This window comes from Phyllobates terribilis, unplaced genomic scaffold (assembly GCF_046119375.1).
Source record: "Phyllobates terribilis strain yellow unplaced genomic scaffold, ASM4611937v1 Scaffold_3__8_contigs__length_932513732, whole genome shotgun sequence".
In the NCBI taxonomy this organism is placed as follows: Eukaryota; Metazoa; Chordata; class Amphibia; order Anura; family Dendrobatidae; genus Phyllobates; species Phyllobates terribilis.
This window is the reverse complement of record NW_027362763.1, coordinates 411,901,068-411,925,942: the sequence shown is the minus strand read 5'-3', so window position 1 is coordinate 411,925,942 and position 24,875 is coordinate 411,901,068. Positions and strand designations below refer to the sequence as shown.

Genomic DNA, 24,875 nt, shown 5'->3' with positions numbered 1-24,875 from the left:
ATGCAAAGAAAACAAGTTCTTATTCATTTAGAAACAACAAAACTCATGTTTTAACTCAGGAAGAGTTCAGAAATCCATATTTGGTGGACTAACCATGATTTTTAATCACAGCTTTCATGCGTCTTGGCATGCTTTCCACCAGTGTTTCCAATAGAAAACTGTTCAGTGGTCTCTTAATTTTTGCCAGAGCTGTATATGCACTCAAACACACTGTGAATGTCTAAACTGGTGATATTTATTTTATTTTTTTTCACTCCATTTGACAGGTGGTCAGGGGATTAGGTAAAGCCATCCTTCAATCTGAGGCTTCTTACAAGAGCCCGCAAATTGGATAGTTTCATTCTGTAATGCTTTTTTTCAGACAACATGCTATATCTTTTGATTGCTGATTGTTCGCAGCTAAATATATTTTACTTCAAAAACCAATCTATAGTTGAATAATTTTGATTTTTTTTTTTAAATAAAATTAGGAGGCTTTCTGCCCTTTTTCAAAGATGAATATTTATTGATGGGGAAACTTAACATTTGAATCAAATTATGTTGACCAGTTGTGTATATTTCACAAGTACATGTACCTAAAATACATAGTATGACTGACACAATTCACGTGCTTTTTTTTTTTGCCTTTTATACATTATTGCCTGATGACCATTTTTTCCACCCATAGTTGGGACAATGGTGACACAGAGAAGATGAGCCCTTGGGACATGGAAGTTATACCCAATAACGGTTTGTATTTTTTTTTTTATTTAAATTGCTAAATCTTTTTAAATTCGCAGTGTAATTCTCATGAAAAAATGGAGTATAAAAAATACATCTACTTTTTAATTTTAGATTTCCACTTTTTTTTTTAACCAAAGGCATTGGTTATTTGATGTATGCCATTGAAGCCAAATTAAGTGAGTCCATTTTTTTGTTCTGTCTTATGGCCATTAGCAGTGTTTCCTGATGAGCTGGGTACCAGCGTACCTTTGACAGAAACGGAGGTTCGATCGTTGCTATACAGACCCATTGATGGAGAGTGGGGAAGTAGAAGCAGAGATGAAGAATGTGAAAGAATCATTCGTGGAATTAACCAGCTGATGACTCTAGGTATAACTAAAGGGATAGCTTCTCATAGTATTTTTTTCGGATAATGTGTTTTTTAAATAAATTTTTTCTTCATTATTTAGACATTGCTGCTGCCTTTGTGGCTCCTGTGGACCTTCAAGCTTACCCTATGTACAGTACTGTAGTGGCCTATCCAACTGATCTCAGTACAATCAAAGAGCGGCTAGAGAACAGATTTTACAGGTGAATTTTCCATATGGAGTTTTAACATTAAATGTGATTAAAGAGCAAACATTTTCATAAATGAAACAGATTCAGAAAACCTTTTTTGTTCTTTATTTCCAGACGTGTCTCTTCCCTTATGTGGGAAGTGCGATACATAGAGCATAACACTCGCACGTTTAATGAGCCTGGAAGCCCAATTGTTAAATCTGCAAAGTTTGTCACCGATATTTTATTGTACTTTATCAAGTAAGTATACTTTATATTCTTGGTATCGAATGTATCCACTTCCATAGTGCTTTACACAGCACAATATTGGGATAATACATTGTAATAATTAGATTACATGAGTTTCCCACTAAAAAGGTAAAGTGGGCAGTCAGGGAATTTAAATAATAAAAGAAGGCATACTCACCCATGTGCATCCGCTGCCTCTCCGATGGCCACTTAAGGCATCATGGCTTCCTTTGCTTAGCGTTACCCCATGCAACAGCTATGGCCACTGACTTGATGCAGCAGTAACATGCAGGCTGCTTGTAAACAAAGCCGGGAGCCGGAACTTCAGCTCTGAGTCTGCAAAGAAAAGAGGAGGAGGATTACCTAATGAATAGTTCCAATCAAAAGGTTCGGCTTACATAATTATTAGCCTATACTACAGTTGTGACCAATTGTTTTGAGATTGACACAAATTTTGGTTTTCACAAAGTTTGCTTCTTCACGGATTTTAGATTTTTAGTCAGATATTTCTATGTTTACTGAAGTACAATTACAAGCTTTCCTGCAGAATGTTGGTCTGTCATTGATATTTTTTTTTTGAGAAAATTGGATTCTTTGCTGCCCTTGTTGACACCAGGCCCGCCTCACTGTGCAAATGCACTGACCGCTACCTGCTGCCATTTCTGAGCAAGCTCTGCACTAGTGTTGAACCGATCCCGTAGCCAAATTATTTTTAGGAGACGGTCCTGGCACTTGATGGACTTTATTGAGCTCCCTGAAGTCTTTCGCACAGCAATTGTATGTCTCTCTTTGAAGTTCCTGATGATTCGATAATTGGTTGATTTAAAGGGAATCTGTCAGCAGGTTTTTACTACCTCATCTGAGAGCAGCATAATGTAGGCAAAAAAAAAGCTGAATCCAACGATGTATCACTCAGTTTACTGGGTGCAGCCGTTCCAACACAATAGGAACTTGTAGATTTAGAATGAAGCAGAGCTGAGGAAGCTAATACTGCCCACACCAGGCTCTCCATGTATATAGTCTATAGACAGCTGCTTATCACAGGGAGGTGATGTTGCCGGATTAGTGATAAATCCTTCACAGTTAGTAAACAGCACCTTTGACATGTGACACATCCTGAAATATGTCTCATCCTCAATCTCTTGATGTCTTCAGATTACATAGCAAAAACCTGCTGACAGATTCCCTTTAAAGGCAGTCTTATAAACAGCAATGTCCTTGCCTATAAAGCTCTTCTGATGCAAAGCAATAATGACTGCACGTGTTTCCTTGCTAGGTAATCATTGTTAACAGAAAAAAAAATGATTTCACGTAACAACGCCCTCTTAAAGCAGTCTGCTGTTATTACTCTGTCAAGGGGATTAAATTATATCACCGGCCTTGTTCTCGTTAACACAGTTCTCTAGTATTTGACAGTTAACATGGTTGTTTCCACACAGGGATCAGAGTTGCTATGACATCATTCCTCAGTACAACATCATGAAGAAGAAGCTTTTGTCAGACTCCGATGAGGTAAAGTGTTTAGTTTGTACTAATTAGATAGCTACATAAAATTCTTCATTATTTTAAATTTCTTCATTATTTTGCAATTAGGGAACTAACAAATAAGTAAAATTAAAAATAATGATCAAAAGCGTTTAAAGGGGGGAAAACAATTGCAATTAGGAGTTACACAACATGCCAATTTTGACCATGAAACCAGCCCATGCAGATGAACCACAGCATCATCCAACCAGTATCTGAACCAACACAAACATATTATGCAGGCTGATACGACAATATAACAACTTTCTTTAAAATACAAACTGTATACATTTACTTTAAAAACCTATGTCAATATGGCTGCCAAACCCCAATATTTAACCCTGAGCATTTATCAGTACAGTTAAAAAGTGAAAACTCATGGGTGCAAGTTTATTTAATTTGACTTACAGCTGTAGCTTGTACAATATTATATTTCAGTAGCAGGGAGGAGGAGGGACTAACCTCTCAGTGACCAGTCCTGAATGGGCCATAAAGGGGTCCCTCCCCCCCTCCTTCTCAAAGCAGGATGTCATCAGGTGGTGACGGCATCTTCAGTAGCCACCACCACAGTCCCTGCTTCTGAAACCGACACCTCTTTCACTGAAATGACATGTTATCAGTGGGTGGTGATAGAAGCAGGGTGAGTGATAGCAGCCCTCACCGTGCTGATATCCATGCCCCCTGATGATGATTTTTTTTGTCATGGGGTTTTATTTTTATATATATATATATATATATATATATAATATAATATAATATAATTTGTCCCCCAAGAGGTTTTAATACATCTCTGGGGTTTTTTTTTTATTCATTTTTTTCCCATTGAAACTGGGGCATCCATAGGACCCAATTTACAGGGAAAAATAGGCCCCCTGCTGTGTCGGTCATTACTGGCAGAGCTGATCTGGGTCTTATGAGACCCACCAGATCTGCTCTGCCAGGTCATACATAAACATTGCATTGTAGATGCTTCTGTAAATTAGTGCTTAGTGAGCGCTATTTACCTGCAAAGAAGAAGACAGAAGGGGTAATAAACCGCCACTGTCTTCTGCCCATGGTCCCCAGCTCTGTCTGACAGCCGGAGACCCAACCTGAGCTGTTCGTGCTTTATTGCAGGAACATTAGCTCCATGCTGTAAATTTAAAGGGGGTTAAAGAGGACCAAGTGCTGTAATTTTTTTCTAACTTGTCAGTAACCTGCTCCTAGTTTTGGACTTTTCAGTTGTGTATGTGTCCATTCAGTAAATATGCTGTATGTGAAGTCTTTGTCACAGGAGGTGTTGTCTTTACTAGATCACATGTATTTACATAGCTTCATTCCACCAGTGATTTCTCCTTCTACAGCTCATGAAGGATTATGTGCTGTCCTCCCTATATCTGCTGTAATTCTACTATACCCTGAGTTGCATACGGATAGATTCATACAAGCGTATTTGTGATCCGAGTGCTGTCAGTGACAAAAACTGATAGCACACAATCCAATGTTAATAAATCTGCCGATGAAACAAAGCAGCATGCACTAGTTTCTTGCGTGAATCAGATGAAACTCACCCATTCATGTATATGGCTGTGCAAAAGAAATCGTATTCCTTACACAGCCATCGTTTAGCATTCAGTTTTTCAAATGCATTGCATTTCTTTAAGCTGGGTATTTAGTCTTTATGCACAACCATTAATCATTAGAAAATGTATAGAATTTTATTAGAACAGAAAATTAAAAACATGGGGACATTGGAAACAGTCCACACAAGTGGAACAAACCGGCGAGAAAATATGTGCACCAGAAAAATTGTACATACATGATTAGAAGATGGTAGTACATGGGGTATTAATCCAATTCAATATGCAAAATTCATGATACAAATGTGGTATGGTATGTTTCAATTAAATATGCATAATTTATGATAGGCCAAAGTATACTAGTATATAATTCAATGAAATGGTGGCGCTAATGGGTATGCCCTGTATCTGCTGCAAGAGAGGACAACTACCACAGTTGTCTGACGTTTTCAAGATAAAAAATATATATAAAACAACTTGTGCTAGTGTATAGGGTATGTGGCTAGAAATAACAATGAATATGTTAAAATTGTCCAATTTTATTAAATACGTAGGTTACAAGAAGTTAAAAATCATTGTTTCAAAAGGTGGCTAGTAGGCTAAAAGCAATGGGAGGAGGGAAGATAGTCAGTCAGGATGGGAGCCCTCCCTAGAAGTTTTTCCTGGTTGAGAGGCAGTTATGAGCTTCCAGGAGGGTCTTTGATGACCAGGTCGGAGGGTTCCCCTTATATGGAGAAAAGGAAGGGAATTGTTTAGTGGCAAGTTTTAGAGGTTGCCTTCTTCTATTATTGAGATATCTAGTTACCTGATCTGAGGTGTAGGAGGGTTTTGGGGAAGGGGTCCGGTCAGGTGTGGGTTATCCACGTTCCAGTTAGACTGCAAGGGAATGAGAGTCGATTTTCCTTCAGTTACGGGAGGTCTTAGTTGCCTAGGGGAGGGAGGGGGGAATAAAAACGGGTTTTTGTACCTGTGTTGGTCGATTGTAGTTAGAAGGTTTGGATGCAGAGAAGGGGGCGGCTTCCACTTGTGGCGTGAAGGCGATCACCTATATTTAGTGATAAAGGGAGTGGGAAAAAAGATTAATAGGCAATGGTGGTATTTTATAACAAGTACTGCTACAGAGCAGTGGTGGAATATACCTGTACAGGTAGAGTCACTGATCTGTTGCTGACTGGTGCTGTTTAGGAGGAGACCCGCATTTAGTGGTTGCAAGGTGCTAAACACTGGTGGGTGTATTCATGGACCCAGAGGTAGTTTAAGCAAATGGGTTCCTTGCTGGAGTGGAGCGGGGTAGAATTCCTGCAGCACTAGTAGTGGGTGGCTTGTCTTGGTTTTATAGAAGTAGGGGCAGTCCCCTAACCGCTGTTGCTTTAAATCTTTGCGTGGGTCAGAGAAAACAAAATCACAGCGTGCATAGAACAGTCCAGGGAGCTGTAGGTATTGTAGCAAGTTGGCACAATGACTTACGGTTCAGTCGCACTCTTCTTGTCAGTTGTGGACATCCAATGTCAGTGGACCTGTGTGGCTGCCGGTCCGTGTGGCAGAAGAAGCTTCCTCCGCTGTATGAATGAGCGCTGGTGGCGTGGGGCAGGGTCCCGGCCGGAGACCCGCCGCTCTCACCAATCTGTGTGTTGGCACTCGGCGGTGCAGTAGAGGATCTGCGCGCTTGTGCACACTAGCCGCTTGAGGACCTGCGTGGCATCACGTCACGTGGGTGAGTACCGGTACGGTGGCCTAGGGGGATCTGAAAGGCTAGGCCCCCTGTACCGGTACTTAGTCTGGTAAAGGGCTCATTTATAAAAACTGATTGCACACAGATGACTAGAAAAATCGGGCAATTTTTTTTTTTTTTAATGAAAGTCCGGATGAGTTTACATGAGCATAAAAAAAAATCATCCAATACTCTTGGTGGACTGAAGAGAGAGACTGTGTTGTCAGCCTGAGTCTCCACCAAATGGTTGCCTGTATTGTCCTGATGAATTAGTAGGGCAACACAGGTCACTTACATTTAATGTTAATATGTCAGTTGGTTCCTTTAAAATGAGAAGGAAAGTGTTTGTAATAAGCTGGTTGGCCATATGATCTCCTGTGTTTGTATTTACCTTAAAGGAAGAAGAGAAAGATGCTGACAGGCCTGGAATCTCAACAAGGAAGAGAAAGGTAATGTTAATAAACTACTTGGACAACCCCTTCTCGATCTAAACGTTTGGCCTCGATAAAATAAAAAAGCTAATACTCACCTCCCATGCTGGCAACGTTCCATCGGTGTCAGCACTTGCGGTCCCAGGGCTCTCATGCAGTTGTTGTGACACGTGACCTCGGCCCCCAGTCAGTGCCCACGTCACCATCTCCGCCTTGGGACAAATCGAACATGAAGAGGAACTCCGGCTGCAGCTGCTCTGACTTCCTTTTCATGTTAAATTCGACAGGAGGCGGGGACAGTGACGCCAGCGCTGATTGGGTCACATGTCACAACAGCAGCACGGGAGGGCGAATGCCGGCACGGAAGTTGAGTATAAGCTTTTTTTTTATTTGATCTGGGCCAAGCGTGGGGTTTGACAAGGATTTGTTCAAATAGTGGACAACTTCTTTAAGCTTTTCAACAAAAGATTTGTACTTTTACGGTACTATAATTGTACAATTTATAAAGCTGTTGCTTTACATACAGCATAACCAGTTTTCATCAAATACAGCGTGTAAGTGATGTTGCTGATCTCATTTCAGGAATACCAGCCAAGACGCAAACTACGAAGCAGAGCGCACTCCTACGATTTGCAGTCTTGGAAGAAGCAGTGCCAGGAGTTGTTGAATCTGATTTTCCAGTGTGAAGACTCTGAACCTTTCCGACACCCAGTTGATCTTATAGAGTATTCAGTAAGGGTTTCTTTGTCACTCATTTCACGTTTTATGAATATATATAAAAAATACTTATATAGTCAACATTATATGATATACAGCTTACCTAGAATTTTTTTTGATTATTTACGGGAATACTTTGCTTCTGGGATGTCTCTCTTCATGGTCCAGCAATAGTCAGCCAGCATAATGGGGCTCCACTTGCCTTGATACCTCCATTCCATCATAGAAATCTGATGATGAAACTTCTCCCCATACTGGTCACTAACAGCACCAACATGTTCTGGGAAGAAGTCCAAGAGGGAGTCAAGAAATACAATTTTAAGGTCCTGTTGCATCCCATAGCTTTAGTATGATTTCACAATATCACTCACTATATCACCATCATTTTCTGCTTTGTAATTTCTGAGAAAAGAAGGAGAGACATTTTTAAACGACAGCCAGGCCACTTTTTGCAATGGATTTAACAGTTCCTGAAATTGGTTATCACCGATCTTATTTGTGGCCCCTATAAAAAATCCTTCAGTTTTGCATCACTAACTTTGGGAAATTTAGATTTTAAATCTATAAATGCAGCAGAATTTTTAGCACTTGCTTTTACTAATTGACTCCTCTATCCTAGTTGAATATGTAGTGGAGGTAAATATACTTTTTTCAGGATTCACTAAAGGTATATTTGACACTTTTTTTTTTGTCTAGGAACAAGAGATTTACGTTTAGGCCATGGTTATTCAATATAGTTAGTTCCTATCCCTGCTATCCAATTCACATAAGAAACAGCAGAATTTAGTGTACCCAAGTTGATATCCAATCAATAAATCAATCGCCTTCAAATCTCCACAGATATTCCAGTTATGTTTTTCATATTGGATTTTTTTCTAATAGCAGTTTCATATCTTTGTATGTCTTTCTTATCAGCAACATGCGCAACAGGTATCTACGGGAGGTTATTACCATTATGCAAAAGAACGGCCTTCAAACTAACTTTCGATGAGTCTATGAACAATTGCCACTGATCTGCCCGGTGTTGATGCCCAATGGCCTACATAACAGAACTAACTTTATTACAAAAAAAACTATGCCTTTTTCTTCAGAGAAAGTTTCTGAAATGACTCTTGGCTACAATACCTGCATATTCTCACTTTTTCAAGGAGTAGATTCCATCCTTTGAGCCTGGAACTTAGAAACTCTGATTGTTGTTTAGACAAATCGTTCAGATCTTCGTGAGATTCTGATGAACAACTTGCTTCAAAAGTAGGATCACTTCTCACATTGCTGTATGCTTCTGCTTCAGTGTGCGTAAGGTCTGAGCCAGAGCTATCAGTTAAGGTCACAAAATCTGGAAACTTGAGTACAGGAAACTCTTCGCTATGTAAGACAGATCTCATTGCAAATTGGGATAATTAACTGTATTTTGTTTTAGCTGTGATTTCTTTAATGTTCATAAGTAGAAATGGCAATCTGTTAAATGGTCCTTCAGTTGCTTCTAAACCATCGGAATGGCATATGATGTCAACCATTTTTCCAACAAGTAAGAAGCCGAACACCAGATGAACAGCACATATGTGGTGCCCAGTACCTTTTCGAGATTGACAACTTTACACTCGAAATAAAGCTCATGATACTTTTTTTTTTTAAAAGTGCCGTAAAATATCATCTGACTCTTGAATGTCAGTTCACCACACACAACAGAAATTGTCTGGATGATTTAAACTCTTTCTTGGCATTATTGAAACATTTATAACTGCTAATAGAACTAATAAAATATGAGAAACAAGGAAAACACTTTAGATCAACAGGAGATCAAACACTTGTGCTAACCAACTCCCTTCCATTTGACCATTGGCTCTCTACAAAAGATGCAATATCGAAGAATGTCTGTACATGAATGAGCCTGCATGATCTTATTTTGTCTTTTAACATAACAGAAGACCGCATTCCTCTGGTCATATACTAAATCATTTAGTTAACTCATTCCATGGCAAACAATAAAAAATGCTAAAATTAAAAATAAACAACCTTTAACTGATGAAAATATTCTAGCAACATATTTGAATTTAAGAAGTGAAATTCTACTAGAATCGCCATTAAATGTTCTTGTGAAAAAAATCATGTTGACCAGTGTAATTTTATTATTGTGAAAAGTGTAGGAAGGGAGAATAGATCATAAGTGAGATTAAGGTGAGGTGATAGGCCAGTCTAAAGAGATGTGTTTTTAGGGCACATTTAATATGTAGTTTCTGGGGATTAACTGGATTGTATGTGGTCGTTCATTGAAAAGAACTGATGCATCATGACAAGTCTTGGAAACAGAAGTGGGAAATTCAAATTATGAAGGATGTTAAAGTGGTTCACACAAAGTACAGTTTAAACAATAGCTCTAGGAATATTAAGTTCCCCAATTTGGATATGTTAAAAAATAAAAAAATAAAATGTTCCTGTGCTGAGATAATCTTATAAATGTGCCCCTGCTGTGTACTGTGTAATGGCTGTGTCTGACTGTACAGGAACATGGTCTGATCATACCACATCTCCTGGGTAGGGGAGAACACGAGTATACGGACATTGCAGCATGCTATGGCAGATGCTGCTTTCTGTAAGGTAAAGCATTTGCTGCTTATTTTTAATCATGTTTTACTTAACAGAAAACCACAACTGCTGTCCTGTCTGTGTACTCTTTTGTTATATATTATCAAACCTTGAAATATTTGCTGTTTTGTGTTAAATCTACGGTATATTACTAGCTGTATGTGATTTTTTTTTTTTTTTTTTTTTTTTTTTTTCCCCCAAGAGCCCCTTACGGTAAACTTTTCAGCTGCACTAGCCCACCCAAAACATCTACGCTGTTTCTATATTCTAACATGCTTCTGTTGCCTTAGCAGTTTCTCCAGAATTGTAAAATCAAGGTTTTATCTGCACTAGCGCTATGCAAGTCTGTGAGATCGTGTCTGTTGGGGCTTTGATTGCTCCGCACTCTTTCTCCCACACTTTCCCCCAGAGCGCATTCAGCATAATTTCCAAGAACAACGTTACTGTCTGCTCTTTGCAAATCTCTCACATGCGCACAATGTTTTGCCTCCCTGCACATACGCAGTGTGCTCATGAAGCTGGGGAGCATACGCCTGGCTTCAGTGCAGAACCACAGTTAGGCAGAACATTGCACACAAGTGTGAGATTAGCAAAGAACCAATGGTGACGTCACTCTTACAAATCATATCAATCATGCCTTTGGGGGAGGACATGCTTACAAGATCGGAGGGAGGATTAGCCTGGGTGAATCAATGCCCTGCCGGACTAGATCTCAAAGATTTGCATAGTGTGATTGTGAATTAATGCACCGATTCATCAAAGCAATTGTTAGCATTCTGACGTAAATTACTGTGAAAATTGCAACATATTGGCGCAATTCAAAGTTGCGCAAAAATTTTGGCGACTTTTTGCCATTTTCATGCCAGTTTCTCCTAGCTTTGCTAAAATGGGCAGAGCGGGGACGTGACGCTACTGCTCTTCTTGTCTGGTGTAAGATTTCTGGCTTGGCACATGGCTCTTGTCAGACATGTTCCTCTTCATGAATCAGGAGCGCCTGACTCCACCACGCCCCCTCATCAAAACCGGCAAGACAATCATCAGTCTTGATGGATCTGGCCCAATGATGCAACACATTGCTCTACAGTATACCCACATCCCTGTATATATCATATGTATAAGGAAGCTGTACTGTAGTTGACGCAGTTGGACACAACTGATAATTTATAAATCTGCATTAAATGATTAACTGGGATGCCCGAATCTTAAGACCTTTCCTAAAGTGGGGGAAAAAAAATCTTGGTGCATTTTTCAGATAAGTATTATGATCCTGTTTTCTCTAATATGTTTTTTCCCTTTTTAGGACTATCGAGATATTATTGACACTCCAATGGATTTTGGAACCGTTAAAAAGAAATTAGAGTCTGGTAGTTACGAGTCGCCAACTGAACTTTGCAAAGATGTAAGGTTGATTTTCAGCAACTCAAAGGCTTATACTCCAAGCAAGAGGTCAAAGGTGAGCTTCATTTTCATGTACATTTCAGATCTGCACATTCTATCCCTATATAACATTTTTAGCTATATAACCATGGTTATCATTGCTAACATACCAAGATGTATTGTAATCATGCATGCCACTTTTAATCAATTCATTTTACCTCCTTTAGATATACAGCATGAGTTTGCGACTCTCTGCTTTCTTTGAGGAGCGTGCTAGTACTGTATTAACCGACTATCAAGCAGCCATCAAATTCCATCAACGGAACACAATAACCAGGCGTAAAAAGAAAAGGAATCGAAGCAGCTCTTCTAATAGTAGTGCAGCATCCAGGTAGCACAGAGAACTTATTTAGTCATGAGATTTCTTTTTTATAAAGTGACTTTTATAAGAGCATGATCTTCTTTGATATTGTATTGCATTTGTTTTTATATATTTTTTAGCCCTGAAAGGAAAAGAAAATATGTACGACATCAGCAAAAACAAGAAAGCACAGTGTCACCACCTCCTCGATCAATTCCACAGAAAGTAACTGCCCAGATAAATGGAAAGGGAGTAGAATCAAACACTATGGCACGGACAAGGAGCTACAAGCGTCACATAGAGCCTGCTTCTCCTAGTCAACCATCCACCTCTTCTACACCTAAAATTCTGGCTTTGAAACACAATACTACTGTCACTCCAGTAAAAACAGGTATACCTATAAATAAACTGTTATTATATTTTTCTCCAGATTCAGAAGTCTTGTTCATATGAATAACTACTAGTGTTGCGCGAACATGCTCGCCTCGAGTCCTGAGTGTGTTTGACGTGCTCAGAAAATATGTTCGCATCGCCATGGCAGGGATTGCCTGACAAACAGGCAATCTCTGCATGTGTTGCGGATGTCGAACAGCCGCGAGACATGCAGCCGCGGCAACGCAAACATATTTTCCGAGCACGCTGAAGATACTCAGTTAGGACTCGAGCATGCTCGGATAACCGCTTATCCGAGCATGTTCGCGCAACACTAATAACTGCCAACTTTGAATTTCATGCATAGGAGTTTGGTGAAAAATATGAGGGTAGTTTGATGTATTTTTTGTTTTATATCTTCATTGTTATGGTTCTTAAAGTGGTTGTCCCTTAAAGTACATTTTAATATAACTTGCTGACAATTCTTTCATCCGCTTGTGTCAATGCTCTAGTAGAGGAGAGTCTAGTTGTCATGTTATCATAAGTATGCAGATCAAATACATGGAGTCACGTGTGTGCATCGCAGTTTCACGATTCGGCAGTGACTGCAGACTTTTTTTTCTCAGCCAAGGAAACCTCATTTAAGGGGTTGTCCACCTTTATGGGGCGTTTTTTTTTTTTTACTTAAATGCATGTATATTTGGGCTGATAACAATCATTTTTGTATTGAATTCCATTAAAAAATTTTGCAGTTTGCTTTCTATATCCTCTATGCTGCAATGTCTTTTGCTGAGCACAGAATGAGTTTTACCACACAATCAATGTTATAAAGATGACAATGACAAAATTGCATATTTATTCACCATTTCACCAAACTTGTAGGTTTTTTTTTTTCCTGCACATTATATGGTAATGTAAATGGTGCCATTTAAAACTTCAACTTGTTTTACGGGTTTAACGGAAGGATAAAAAAAATTATAGTTCTTGGAAGAAGGGGAGAAAAAAATTTAAAGTGCAAAAAAGAAAAATTGGCTGCCGTGGGAAGGGTTTAAAGGTAATGGAGATAAAAAAAAAAATAAATAAAAAAAAAGTACACAAACCCTTTCAATTATGAGCGCACTGCTCCTCAGCCCCCGGACTTCCTGATTGGTGGTGGATGGCGCCCATGCTTGATTGACAGCTCAGGCTAGCCGCATCATTTTCTTCTGGCCTGAACTGTGTGTGCTCTGATACTGTTAGGAAGGGCAACCATGCTTCTGCAGCTTCAGAACAGACTGGGATTGCAGAGAGGTGGCTGGCATTAGGTGCTACACACGCTCCAGAGATCCCAACCTCAAAGCAATGCTTGCAAACTAAGTAGGAAAGGGCTTATAAACAGTGTGCACGTTCTATCTAGCAGTCATGCATGGCCCCCTTGGCAACAAGCTTTAAGCATTAAAATACAAAACAATTATTTAGGGAGCTAGCTACATTTAAATAGAAGACAAATTGCAAGGTTGATTGTTTTTTTAGCAAACATTATCTACACGTACCCAACTTACAAGACTGGAATACCCCTTCGATGAGAACTTCCTTAGAGCGGTCACAAGCCTTAGTCATATCCTTCTCTAGTCCTGTTAATTTGTTACCAAATAGCCAGTTTACATGAATTTTATCATTTTTGTTCATACAAAATTTTCTAAGGAGAAAAACTTGAGATTAACTGTGTGATTTGTCCATTTTTAGTATCCGAAAACTCAACAAAACATCCCAGAAGTCAGACTGCAGCCACCAATGCCAGCCAGTCGACCAGCAGCCAAGTGACAAAGAATGCTTTACCCAAAGACACTTTGGAGAAGGAGAAACCTTTGAAGCGCAGGATGAAAGGCCTGTCCAGTCCAATTCAAGGTTGGCAATAGCTCTCTTAATATATAATTTGTGTGTTAGATTAGCCCGGAGATGTTTACAGTAATAGTTATTTTTTACTGATTTCATAACCGTAATTTATCACAATGTTCTGTATTTTTTTTTGTTTGTTTTAAAAGAAAAAACAGCTGAAAAGAAAGCTATTTTGCCACCAACAAGTGTTCAGGTGAATGGACATGGCAGCCTCCCAAACAAGCCGGCTGTAAAAGGACGCCCTGGTCGTAAACCAAAGGTAGTCGTAAATAATGCAACGAGTAGCAGTGACTCAAACAACACCGTTCAAGTCGTACCCAAGAAAAGAGGCAGAAAACCAAAATATCCCAGGATTGATGATCAATCACAAATTGTACCCCAGAATCCAAATAAGCCTGTTGTATTGCCGGATAAAAAGATCAAAGAGCAGCCTACTGCTTCCACATGCAATTCTCACACAGGATTAAACATTAAAAGTGAAAACGAGGTACCGAAAAAACGGAGAGGTAGAAAACCAAAAGTAAAACCTGAGCTATTGGAGGCAACTGCTCCACCACCACCACCTTCCCCTCTGCCCCCTCCTCCTGCACCAACACTGACCAAACCTGAGCAGGTAAAACAAGAAAGTGTCAAAATACAAACAAGAAGCAAGTGTAAAAAGCCCGAGGAGCCCATGGGAGAATCCCCTGACCCTTCAGAGGGACATAATCATTCTGAATCCCAAATGACAACTAGAAATCAGGGAAGAAGAACCGCATTTTACAATGAAGAAGACTCTGAGGAAGAGCAAAGACAGCTGCTGTTTGAAGACACTTCTTTGACTTTTGGAACCTCAAGCAGAGGAAGGGTACGAAAATTAACAGAGAAAGCAAAAGCAAATTTAATAGGCTGGTAAATGTACTTAAGTGCAGCTTTACTGAAGTATATCTACTTTTTTTTGCTGCTATAATAGACAAACTCTTCCAGGGGAAGGGGACATTTTCATAGGTGTTTCATTTCTTATTTTAAAAAGTTTGCTATTTATTGCCTATGGATACAATTGTAAGCATTTCAGTATGTGTAGTTCTGAGCCTCAGAAAGATCAGGCAGAACAAAAGCCCATCCTAAATCTAAACGCCCACTTGTAAATGCATTTTTTGGGTTCTGCACAAATGTAAAATAATGGACATATGAGGGATTCCGGTCATATACAGCATGACGAATACTAAAGAACAAGTGGGTAAAATACTTTATTCTATCCCCAGGCTTTGTCCATTACCCTGTACATAGGCAGTGAAAATCATATATATCTATATACGTACACCAGTATATATCGATATATACTTATATATCCACATTGGAAGGTATTTCATTTGTCTAATTTTTCAGACCTCTATTCTAGTACCAATCAATAAATCAGATTAGTGTGCCAAAGACTGAGACTGAATGCAGTTAAAGCCTCCAACTTCTGATGGTCAGAATTGCACACAATCTCTGTATATAACAGACATACAAAATAACTTGTATATTGCATTGAAGATAGTGTAAGCTGTGCTCACTTTCTGTTTTTGGTACTTTTGTTAATAAGATGCAGTGGCAGGGTTCTTTTAAGAGACTTTTTAAACTGTTAGATATGTAATAGTTTGAAAGGTAAATGGGGCAGTCTATATACATATATATTTTATATATTTCGGTGTTTCCCACCCGCTGGGCTGTCCAGCTAAATGTGACTTTTAGATGTACTGGTTTATTGGAATCCTCATGTTGCCTAGAATTTTTTTTTTTTGCCCAACATATAAAACAGTCTGAAGTTTAATTGTACCTCTTATTCTTGTATATAGGCAGGAGGGAGAAAAGAAAATATAACCTTACATGTATATTTAACAAACGGTATAGAGAAATCTGGAAACCTTTCCTGACCGTATTGGCAACATTGTGATAATCAGTATTGTGAGCATTTTAGGGTTTGAGATTGTACTGCTTTGTGGGTAAATTACCATCTTTGAATGTTTATTTTCTCACATGTTTAACTGCAAAATGTGTACATAATAAACCATGTACATATGTGTATACAAGTCTGTGTAATACAGCATTTTACACCTTACACATTTCTAATCCAAGTATCCAAACTTTTACATGATTTTTTAGACACGCGTAGAATTAAAATAAACTAATTTTAAAATGTCACTGTATAGTTTGATTCTAAAGGTTGGGTAGTTTGATTTTACACGGTAATGTCAATGCACACTGTTTTTTTTTTTTTATTTTGGTAATGCTTTTTTTCTGCATTCATACCACACTGACAAGTAAACAGGATTTCGGCAAAATATAATTTAATTTGTGTGCCTTGTATTTTTTTTTCCTCCAACAATGTTTATTCAAATTACTTCTATATTTTAACTAAATGTATTAAAACTGTATGCTGTTGTTAAATAAGGAACAGTGGTAATCATTTATGATGCACTCCAGCTTTAAACCTATTGTTTTATGGAAATGATCCTGTTTGTTCTGTATAAAAAAAAAAGAAACAGACTGTTTAGTAAATGTTTTACACCTTTTCTTGCCTGTGAATATATTTGGGTTATTTCCAGTTAGATGTTTGCATGTTACTTTTAATAATAATTTTGTATCCTTACAATAAGGAACACGGTATATTCTCCTTGTTGATGCTCTGTTCCAGTCAAACTGCCAGGGAATGTCAGCAGTCTGCACAGTGAGCATGCGGTCATCATGCCCATTGCTCCTTGACTGACAGCCAGCTTGTATACTGAGCAGGTTGTCAGTCATGGAGCTGGGGGAGTGATTACAGCACGCTCACTGTTTAGTATATTCACAGCCCCGCCACCGATCTGATGAGTGGCAGCAAGCGCTGAACATCAACTTAGATTGCCACATGTGTTTATTACAGAATACTTCTGCAGATTACTATGATAGCTGCAGGTAAATGCCGTTACTGTTATTTTTAGGTTGTTTTTAAGGAACTTTCTAAAGCTGGCCATACTCATACGATAGCGGTCTGCCAAACAGTCTCTCTACTCCCCCATACAATGCTCTGCTAAGCATTTGTGTGTTCAATGGAGAAACATGAGAAATCTGCTACCAGACACTTCTGCGTTAAATTCCAAATGCCAATCCTTCTCTACCTCAACATCTTTAATCATTGGGATAGGCTGACTCTCTTCTAAACTGTATGGGGGCCTTAATGATGATTTCATCTGTTTTATAATTTGGTCCATTTGTGTCTGTCATTCTTCTCATTTGAACCTGTATAGGTCATTTGAGGATTTTATGGAAGCAGTTGGTGTTCATTGTGTGACCATTGAGGCATTGTTATGTTATGATGTAGAAGTAAAAAGAGGCTGTGAAGACGAGGGGTCTTCTGTGGGCGTAATGCTACTCAGACAACACAGGGTGATGGGTAATAAACAGTCTGACTATACTTTATTGAACTACAACGCGGACAATAAACACATAGAACAGTCCCAGCTAGTACCCAAGATGGTGCAAATTACAGAATCCTCACCCTTCCGCTGGCCCGCCGGGAATAGAGTAGCTGCGATTTCGGGGCTTCTAGGGCTGACTACCCCCACCAGTGGCACCCTGCTTTTGGCGGGCCCCCAAAGAGAGGAGGTAACAAGCTTAGGAAACTAGCTGAGTGCAGTGAGGTGTGGGGCCAGGTGACCCGATTGTCCCGACCTGGATTCTTCAAGACGTCTCTGAGGGATCAGCAATGGTCAATGGAGCTGATCTGTATTCTTCCAGCTGGGACCGAAATCCCCTAAGCTGACATGCTATGCTGTAGAATGACATCGAATAGAGGTAGAGACCCTTATTTTATAGTTCACAATCATTCACAGGTCAAGGGTCAGGGATAAAAGTGGAATGGGCTCGTGACTCATTGTTTGAACATTTAATCAACTTGCATAGTTTGTCCTCTATTGCTCGGTAAATCAACAACTCCCTGGGCTGGTATAATACCTAATCAGCATATTATTTAACCGTATTGCTCCATGACCTTATCTTGCAAGATTTGCAGACAATAAGTTGCAGTACATTTCAACTCAAGGGTCAACATTCAGGATTATTCAAACAATAATCTGTGTTAATCAACCAAAGAACACAAATGCAAAAGTCAACATGAAGATTAAAGGCATATAGCTCCTGGCTTACTGATTTTATGCCTGGCATAATTAAGAAAAAAAAAAAAAAAAAAAGCTCTGTTGTCACAGAGACAAAGAAAGGCACTTTTATATCAAGGTTCAAAAAACCCCATCATCCGTACAAGTAGGAGAAACCAAAAATAAAAAACTCTACATATGTATTTTATCCACACACAGCAATTTGGAAAACATATAAGTTGTACATAGTTTTGGCCTATATAAAACATTTAGTAGTTCACCTTAAATTGGCCTTCAAAAGTCAACGTGCTGTTCTTTGTTTTACTTTGCTGTAGCAATAATGTGCCTGCAGCAGATGACATGTGGTTGTGTGGCAATCACTAGCCTCAGCAATGATACTTGCATCTATGAACCCGCCAAGGTACTGATTGGCTGCCTCAACCAAATTTTTTGATTCCTTGTTTTTCACTCAAATGCTAAGGTCAAGCAATAGTTGTAGATGGTGATCCACATCTTCTGTCAGTTAACATAAGCCGCTTTGATGAGCAAAGCTTGGACAAGATTCTATATAAAGGTGTTGTGCCCTCAAAACTTTTCTCATTAGGCTTATGTTACACGCACGCCGCCTAAGTTCAGATAGGGGCGAGACCGGTTACATGAATTCGTTGGAATCCTGAAGGAACAGTTACTCAGGGCGACCATAGGCTGCAGCTTCTCTCAGGCACACAATAAATTCAGTTGCTGACCAGACACATCTGACAAGAGTCTTCATAAACGGTAGAACAGTAACATTTATTGAGGCATGGCCAGTGCAATGCAAATCAGTGAATGTGAATAGCGGTATCAGAGCGCCAATAACAGGGCAAAAATTAAATTAAAATGACTGATTTATTAACACACACAACACGTTTCGGTGGACAAGGCCACCTTCATCAGGTGTAACAAGCAGCAAACAAATGATCCTTATATACATTTGATCGGGTACACAATTGCTTCAGAGAGGTGGAGCTAAATACAGAGTGATACCTCTATATTAACCCCTCTAGTTCATTTATGCCCAATAGAGTAAACAGGATTTTTATAAATTAGTACCTAATGAAATAAATAGGGTTCTCATAGATAGGATTCGCAGTATAAAACTTGCGAATCCTATAATCATATTACTTAATAGGATATATTGTTATCTAACCCCCTATTTTTTATATTATAAAAAATTACATACAACATGGAACAATGTGAATATAAAATTAGTCACCAGAGAAAGGAAGGGGAAAAGGGGTAGGCGAGGAACCAAAAGCTCCCCTGCTGTTTCTATCATTAAAAAGAAAAATCCTTTTTAGATATTAAAAAATTTAAAGTCCCTTATTTTTATTTTTTACCCAAAATTCATAAAGATAAACTTAATCCCCCTGGACGCCTCATTATTTCTGGAATCAATTCTATCACATCCAACCTATCCCACTATATTGATCTTTTTTTACAGAAGTACGTTTCATCCCTAGATTCTTATTTAAAAGATTCCACACATTTATTTAGATTGTTGAGAGGATTACCCCCTCTTCCAGGCTGTCTTCTTATTACACTCGATATAAGCTCTCTTTACTCCAATATTACACATGTATTGGGCTTACAGGCAATTAAAAAATTCTTAGATGAGGACCCAAACTTACAGGAATCCCAAAAAGATTTCTATTGAGGGGTATAACTTTCATTCTTGAGAACAATATATTCTCTTTTGAGGGGGTGATTTATCGGCAGCTGAGGGGTTGCACGATGGGGACGAGGTTTGCCCCAAGTTATGCAAATCTATATATGGGGGTATTCGAGTCTGTCCACATCGCGCAGTCCTTCGGCGCCGATAAGCCCATCATCATGTACCGCCGCTTTATAGATGATTTATTTATTATATGGAGGGGGAATACTGTGGAGGCTGTCAAATTTATTGAGAAATTAAATGCTAATGACTGGGGCCTTTCCTTTACCTCTACCATATCCGAGAGTAATATCCATTATCTTGATCTTCAGGTAAATATAGACAATTCGGGTAAAATATCTACATCTACCTACTTCCAGGAAGTGGATGTAAATAGTTATCTTGAATTTGACAGTGGCCATCTGCCCAGTTGGATTAGAAATATTCCATACGGTCAGTATTGGCGTGTCAGAAAAAATTGTACACATGATTTGGATTTTTTTCTGGAATCTAAAGTTTTACAAAAACGCTTTAGAGCTAAGGGATACCCCCAGAAATTATTAAAGGATGCTTTCTCCAAAACTAGATCCTTGTCACAAAACTTGCGTATTAATAAATCTAAGAGTACCAGTCAAGAACCAAGTGATGACTTTAGTTTAAATCTGATTACAACCTATGGTACACCTACGCAAGCATTATCCAGTTTATTAAAAAAATACTGGTTCATTTTAAGGAACGATCCGATATTAACTGGTCATTTACCGGAATTTCCCCATGTCATATATTGTAGGAGTAAAAATCTAGGAAACTATAGCCCCCAGCAACAGAACCATTGGTAGGAGACTAAAGGCCCCGTCACACTAAGCGAGATCGCTGCTGAGTCACAAGTTTTGTAACGCAACAGCGACCTCGGTAGCGATCTCGCTACGTTTGACTCTTAGCAGCGACCAGGCCCCTGCTGTGAGATCGCTGGTCGTGTCGGAATGGTCTGGACCTTTTTTTGATCGTTGAGGTCCCGCTGGGTAGCATGCATCGGTGTGTTTGACACCTTATCAACGACCTTGTTGACGATTCAGACACAGAAACACATAGGCGTGCATCGTTATGCAGATCGTTACGGGTCGCCGCATCGTTGCTGCGTCGTTGGGAAGATCTGACTGTTTGACATCTCACCAGCGACCACATAGCGACGCAGCAACGATCCCTGACAGGTCGTATCGTTGTCGGGATCGCTGTAGCGTCGCTAAGTGTGACAGTACCTTTAGCCTTTTAAATTTAGCTTCTAGTAGCAATGGATGTTATAAATGTAATGTTCCTAAATGCTTATGCTTGTCATTCCATTGATAACGGACCTAAAACATTCGTCTCTGTGGTCACTGGAGAGATATATCCCATCTGCTTTAGACTTGCATGTCAGTCTTCATATGTGATATATCTGCTCCAGTGCACCTGCGGCCTGCAATACATTGGCCGCACTGTCCAGGAAATGCACTCCAGATTAAATAAACATTGCCAGAATATTAGAAACTGCTTTCCTCTACATAGCGTTTCTAATAATTTCTTAAAAGAACATCAGAAAAATCCTAATAATCTAAAACTAACTATCATTGATCATATAGTTGATACACATTGATAGATTAAATCTCCTTATTACATGTGAAAATTATTGGATTTTCAAAATGGGAACTCTGTCTCCTGAGGGTTTGAATCTTAATATAGAAAAGACAACTTTTTAAATAATTGTTTCTATGTTTTAGCAATTTTATTATATTGTTTAAAAAAATAATTTTCTTTTTTTTTTTTTTTGTTTATTTTGTTCTCCTATTTTTAATGATAGAAACAGCAGGGGAGCTTTTGGTTCTTCGCCTACCCCTTTTCCCCTTCCTTTCTCTGGTGACTGTAATTTTATATTCACATATTGTTCCATGTTGTATGTAATTTTTTATAATATAAAATATAGGGTGTTAGATAACAATATATCCTATTAAGTAATATGATTATAGGATTCGCAAGTTTTATACTGCGAATCCTATCTATGAGAACCCTATTTGTTTCATTAGGTACTAATTTATAAAAATCCGGTTTACTCTATTGGGCATAAATGAACTAGAGGGGTTAATATAGAGGTATCACTCTGTATTTAGCTCCGCCCCTCTGAAGCAATTGTGTACCCGATCAAATGTATATAAGGATCATTTGTTTGCTGCTTGTTACACCTGATGAAGGTGGCCTTGTCCACCGAAACGCGTTATGTGTGTTAAGAAATCAGTCATTTTAATTTAATTTTTGCCCTGTTATTGGCGCTCTGATACCGCTATTCACATTCACTGATTTTTTTTCCCCCTGTTTGGGGTGCGGTAGAGCTGCCTCCATCCACTTGTGGGATGAAGATAATTAAGTAGTCACTACCTTAGTTTCCAAGCTGCGCTGCCCTAACCCCTCCGGAACGCTGCCGGGAGTGGTGGTGAAGCTGGGTGTCCATCTCGGCGGTAAGGGCAACTAACCTGATCACGTGACTCACCATCGCGAGATCAGGATCCGTGAATGCCGCTGAAAGCAGATGACAGCCACGAACGGAGCGCAGCCTGTGGTGCTTTACACTGGGGTTGTGCAGTGGTGCACAACTCCATAAGGTTAGTAGCCATTCCCACACCCCCCTACATATTTTATTACTGAATTACCCATTGCACCCTGTTCTCTCTTTTTTTTCTACAGTGCAATGCAAATGTCTCTTTGAGCAACAGGCTCCAGTAATAACAGTACAGTCTCCTTTGCGGCACAGCAGTACACAGTATTATCTGGTAGCACAGTACAGCACAGTTTTAATGCATACACAACCACAGGCTTCTCCTTCACAAGGACTCAATATTACACAGCATTCTTTATCCTGCATGGAGGGGGTGGGGGAGAGGGTGTAATGAGGGAGATGATTTCTATGACAGGCTTCCTTCCAGTCCTTATCTTCCTGCCCAATAATACTCCACACTGTTGGCTCAGGGAGTCTAACTGACCTTTTGTTTAGCTTCCCTCCTGACCTGAATTCTGTTCCCTTGACTTCTGTGAGATACAGATCATAAGTCATCTTTCTCTTGGGCTCCAGCCAGACTGTAAACAACTTCCCCACAATCCCCCTGGGGCTCTGCCAAAACACTCCCCCTCTCCTGTGACTGTGTTAACCCCTATAGTTGCTGGAAGCCTCTGGAGCACAACACCTCTCTGTCTCCTGTGCTTGTTATTTCTAATAGTTGCTGAATGCTTTTAAAGCAGCAGCACCATTTCTGCATGTCACACTCAGGCAAGTAAAATACGAGGGTCAGTCAATAAGTAATGCCTCCTATTTTTTTTCTCCTTAAATAAGGTAGTTATGTTAACCCCTTAACTACCAGTGACGTATTAGTACGCATATTTGCGTACTGCCCGTTCAGTGAGGGCTGCTGCGCTGAGCCCTCACTGAACGGAGCACATGTCAGCTGATTCTTACAGCTGACATGTGCCCGCAACAGCCCCGGGTGGAATCGCGCAACTGCCCCGGGTGGAATTGCGATCCACCTGCGGCTGTTAACATGTTAAATGCCGCAGTCAATCTCCGACAGCGGCATTTAACGCGCGCTTCCGGGTAGCGCGTCATAAGCCCCACCCACCGGTGACCCCCTCATGTGATCGCGGGTCACCGATGGGTGGGCATGACAACCCAGGGTCTGCAGCAGACGCTTGTAGTTGCCATGATCTTGTCGCTATGAGCGCCACCTAGTGGTCGGCGCTCATAGCACAGGACCATTTCTGCTGCATGCAGGGGACCTTCTCGTCCCCTGTATGTAACAGGCGATCGGACAGTTGCTGCTTCTAGTCTCCTATGGAGACTATAGAAGCAAGCAAAAAGTAAAAAAAAAAGTTTTTAAAAATCTAAAAAAAAATATATAAAAGTTTAAATCACCCCCCTTTCGCCCCATTCAAAATAAAATATATATATATATATATATATATATATATATATATATATATATATATATATATATATATATATATATATATATATATATATATATATATATATATATATAAAAAAACCCTACATACATATATTTGGTATCGCCGCGTTCAGAATCGCCCGATCTATCAATATAAAAAAAAGAATTAATCCGATCGGTAAACGGCGTAACGAGAAAAAAATTCTAAACGCCAGAATTACGTTTTTTGGTCGCCGCAAAATTGCAATAAAATGCAATAACGGGCGATCAAAACATCGGATCTACACCAAAATGTTATCAATAAAAACGTCAGCCCGGCGCGCAAAAAATAAGCCCTCACCCAGCCCCAGATCACGAAAAATGGAGACGCTACGGGTCTTAGAAAATGGCGCTTTTTTTTTTTTTTTTTTTTTACCAAATTTTGGAATTTTTTTTCACCACTTGAATATAAAAGAACCTATACATGTTTGGTGTCTATGAACTCGTAATGAACTGTAGAATAAGAATGGCAGGTCAGTTTTAGCATTCAGTGAACGTGGTAAAAAAAAAAAAAAAAAAAACAACTCTGGTATTGCACTTTTTTTGCAATTTTACCGCACTTGGAATTTTTTTCCCGTACAGGATATGGTAAAACTAGTAATGGCGTTGAAAAGTACAACTTGTCCCGCAAAAAATAAGCCCTCACATGGCCATATTGACCAAAAGATAAAAACGCTATGGCTCTGGGAACAAGGGGAGCAAAAACGAAAATGCAAAAACCGAAAATGCTCCGGGGCCTAAGGGGTTAAATATTCGAATTTGGCACAATTCCTCAAACCTTCTCCAATCCACAGCAATTGCAACTTCCTGCACCAACAGGTGGCAGGACTGTATCCGTTTGCAAAATGGCTGACATCGATGTTCGTATTAGACAACGTTCTGTGATTGAATTCTTGCATGCAGAAGGTGAAACGCCCATTCGAATTCATGAGAGACTGAAAAATGTGTACGGTGATGCAACAGTGGATGTCAGTAATGTTAGACAATGGGTTCGTCGCCGTAACACAGCTGAAGGGCCATCACCGTTGGCTGACAAAATGCGGAGTGGCAGGC

General features: G+C 39.5%; 1 protein-coding gene across 2 annotated transcripts in view; it reads left to right on the top strand.

Moving 5' to 3' along the window:
* PHIP (PHIP subunit of CUL4-Ring ligase complex) overlaps positions 1–16,488 on the top strand; it is a 114,395-nt gene extending 97,907 nt beyond the window's left edge. The window contains exons 29-40 of one of the 2 annotated variants that reach the window (XM_073675600.1): positions 668–729; positions 940–1,092; positions 1,173–1,293; positions 1,396–1,521; positions 2,949–3,021; positions 6,702–6,752; positions 7,317–7,466; positions 11,338–11,490; positions 11,642–11,805; positions 11,916–12,166; positions 13,873–14,034; positions 14,172–16,488. In XM_073675600.1, the coding sequence (XP_073531701.1) occupies positions 668–729; positions 940–1,092; positions 1,173–1,293; positions 1,396–1,521; positions 2,949–3,021; positions 6,702–6,752; positions 7,317–7,466; positions 11,338–11,490; positions 11,642–11,805; positions 11,916–12,166; positions 13,873–14,034; positions 14,172–14,920 (2,215 nt within the window). In that variant the 3' untranslated portion in view covers positions 14,921–16,488. Of the gene's footprint in view, positions 1–667; positions 730–936; positions 1,093–1,172; positions 1,294–1,395; positions 1,522–2,948; positions 3,022–6,701; positions 6,753–7,316; positions 7,467–11,337; positions 11,491–11,641; positions 11,806–11,915; positions 12,167–13,872; positions 14,035–14,171 lie in introns of both variants that reach the window. The other variant, XM_073675599.1, reaches the window with a different exon arrangement.
* The last annotated feature ends 8,387 nt before the right edge of the window (positions 16,489–24,875 follow it).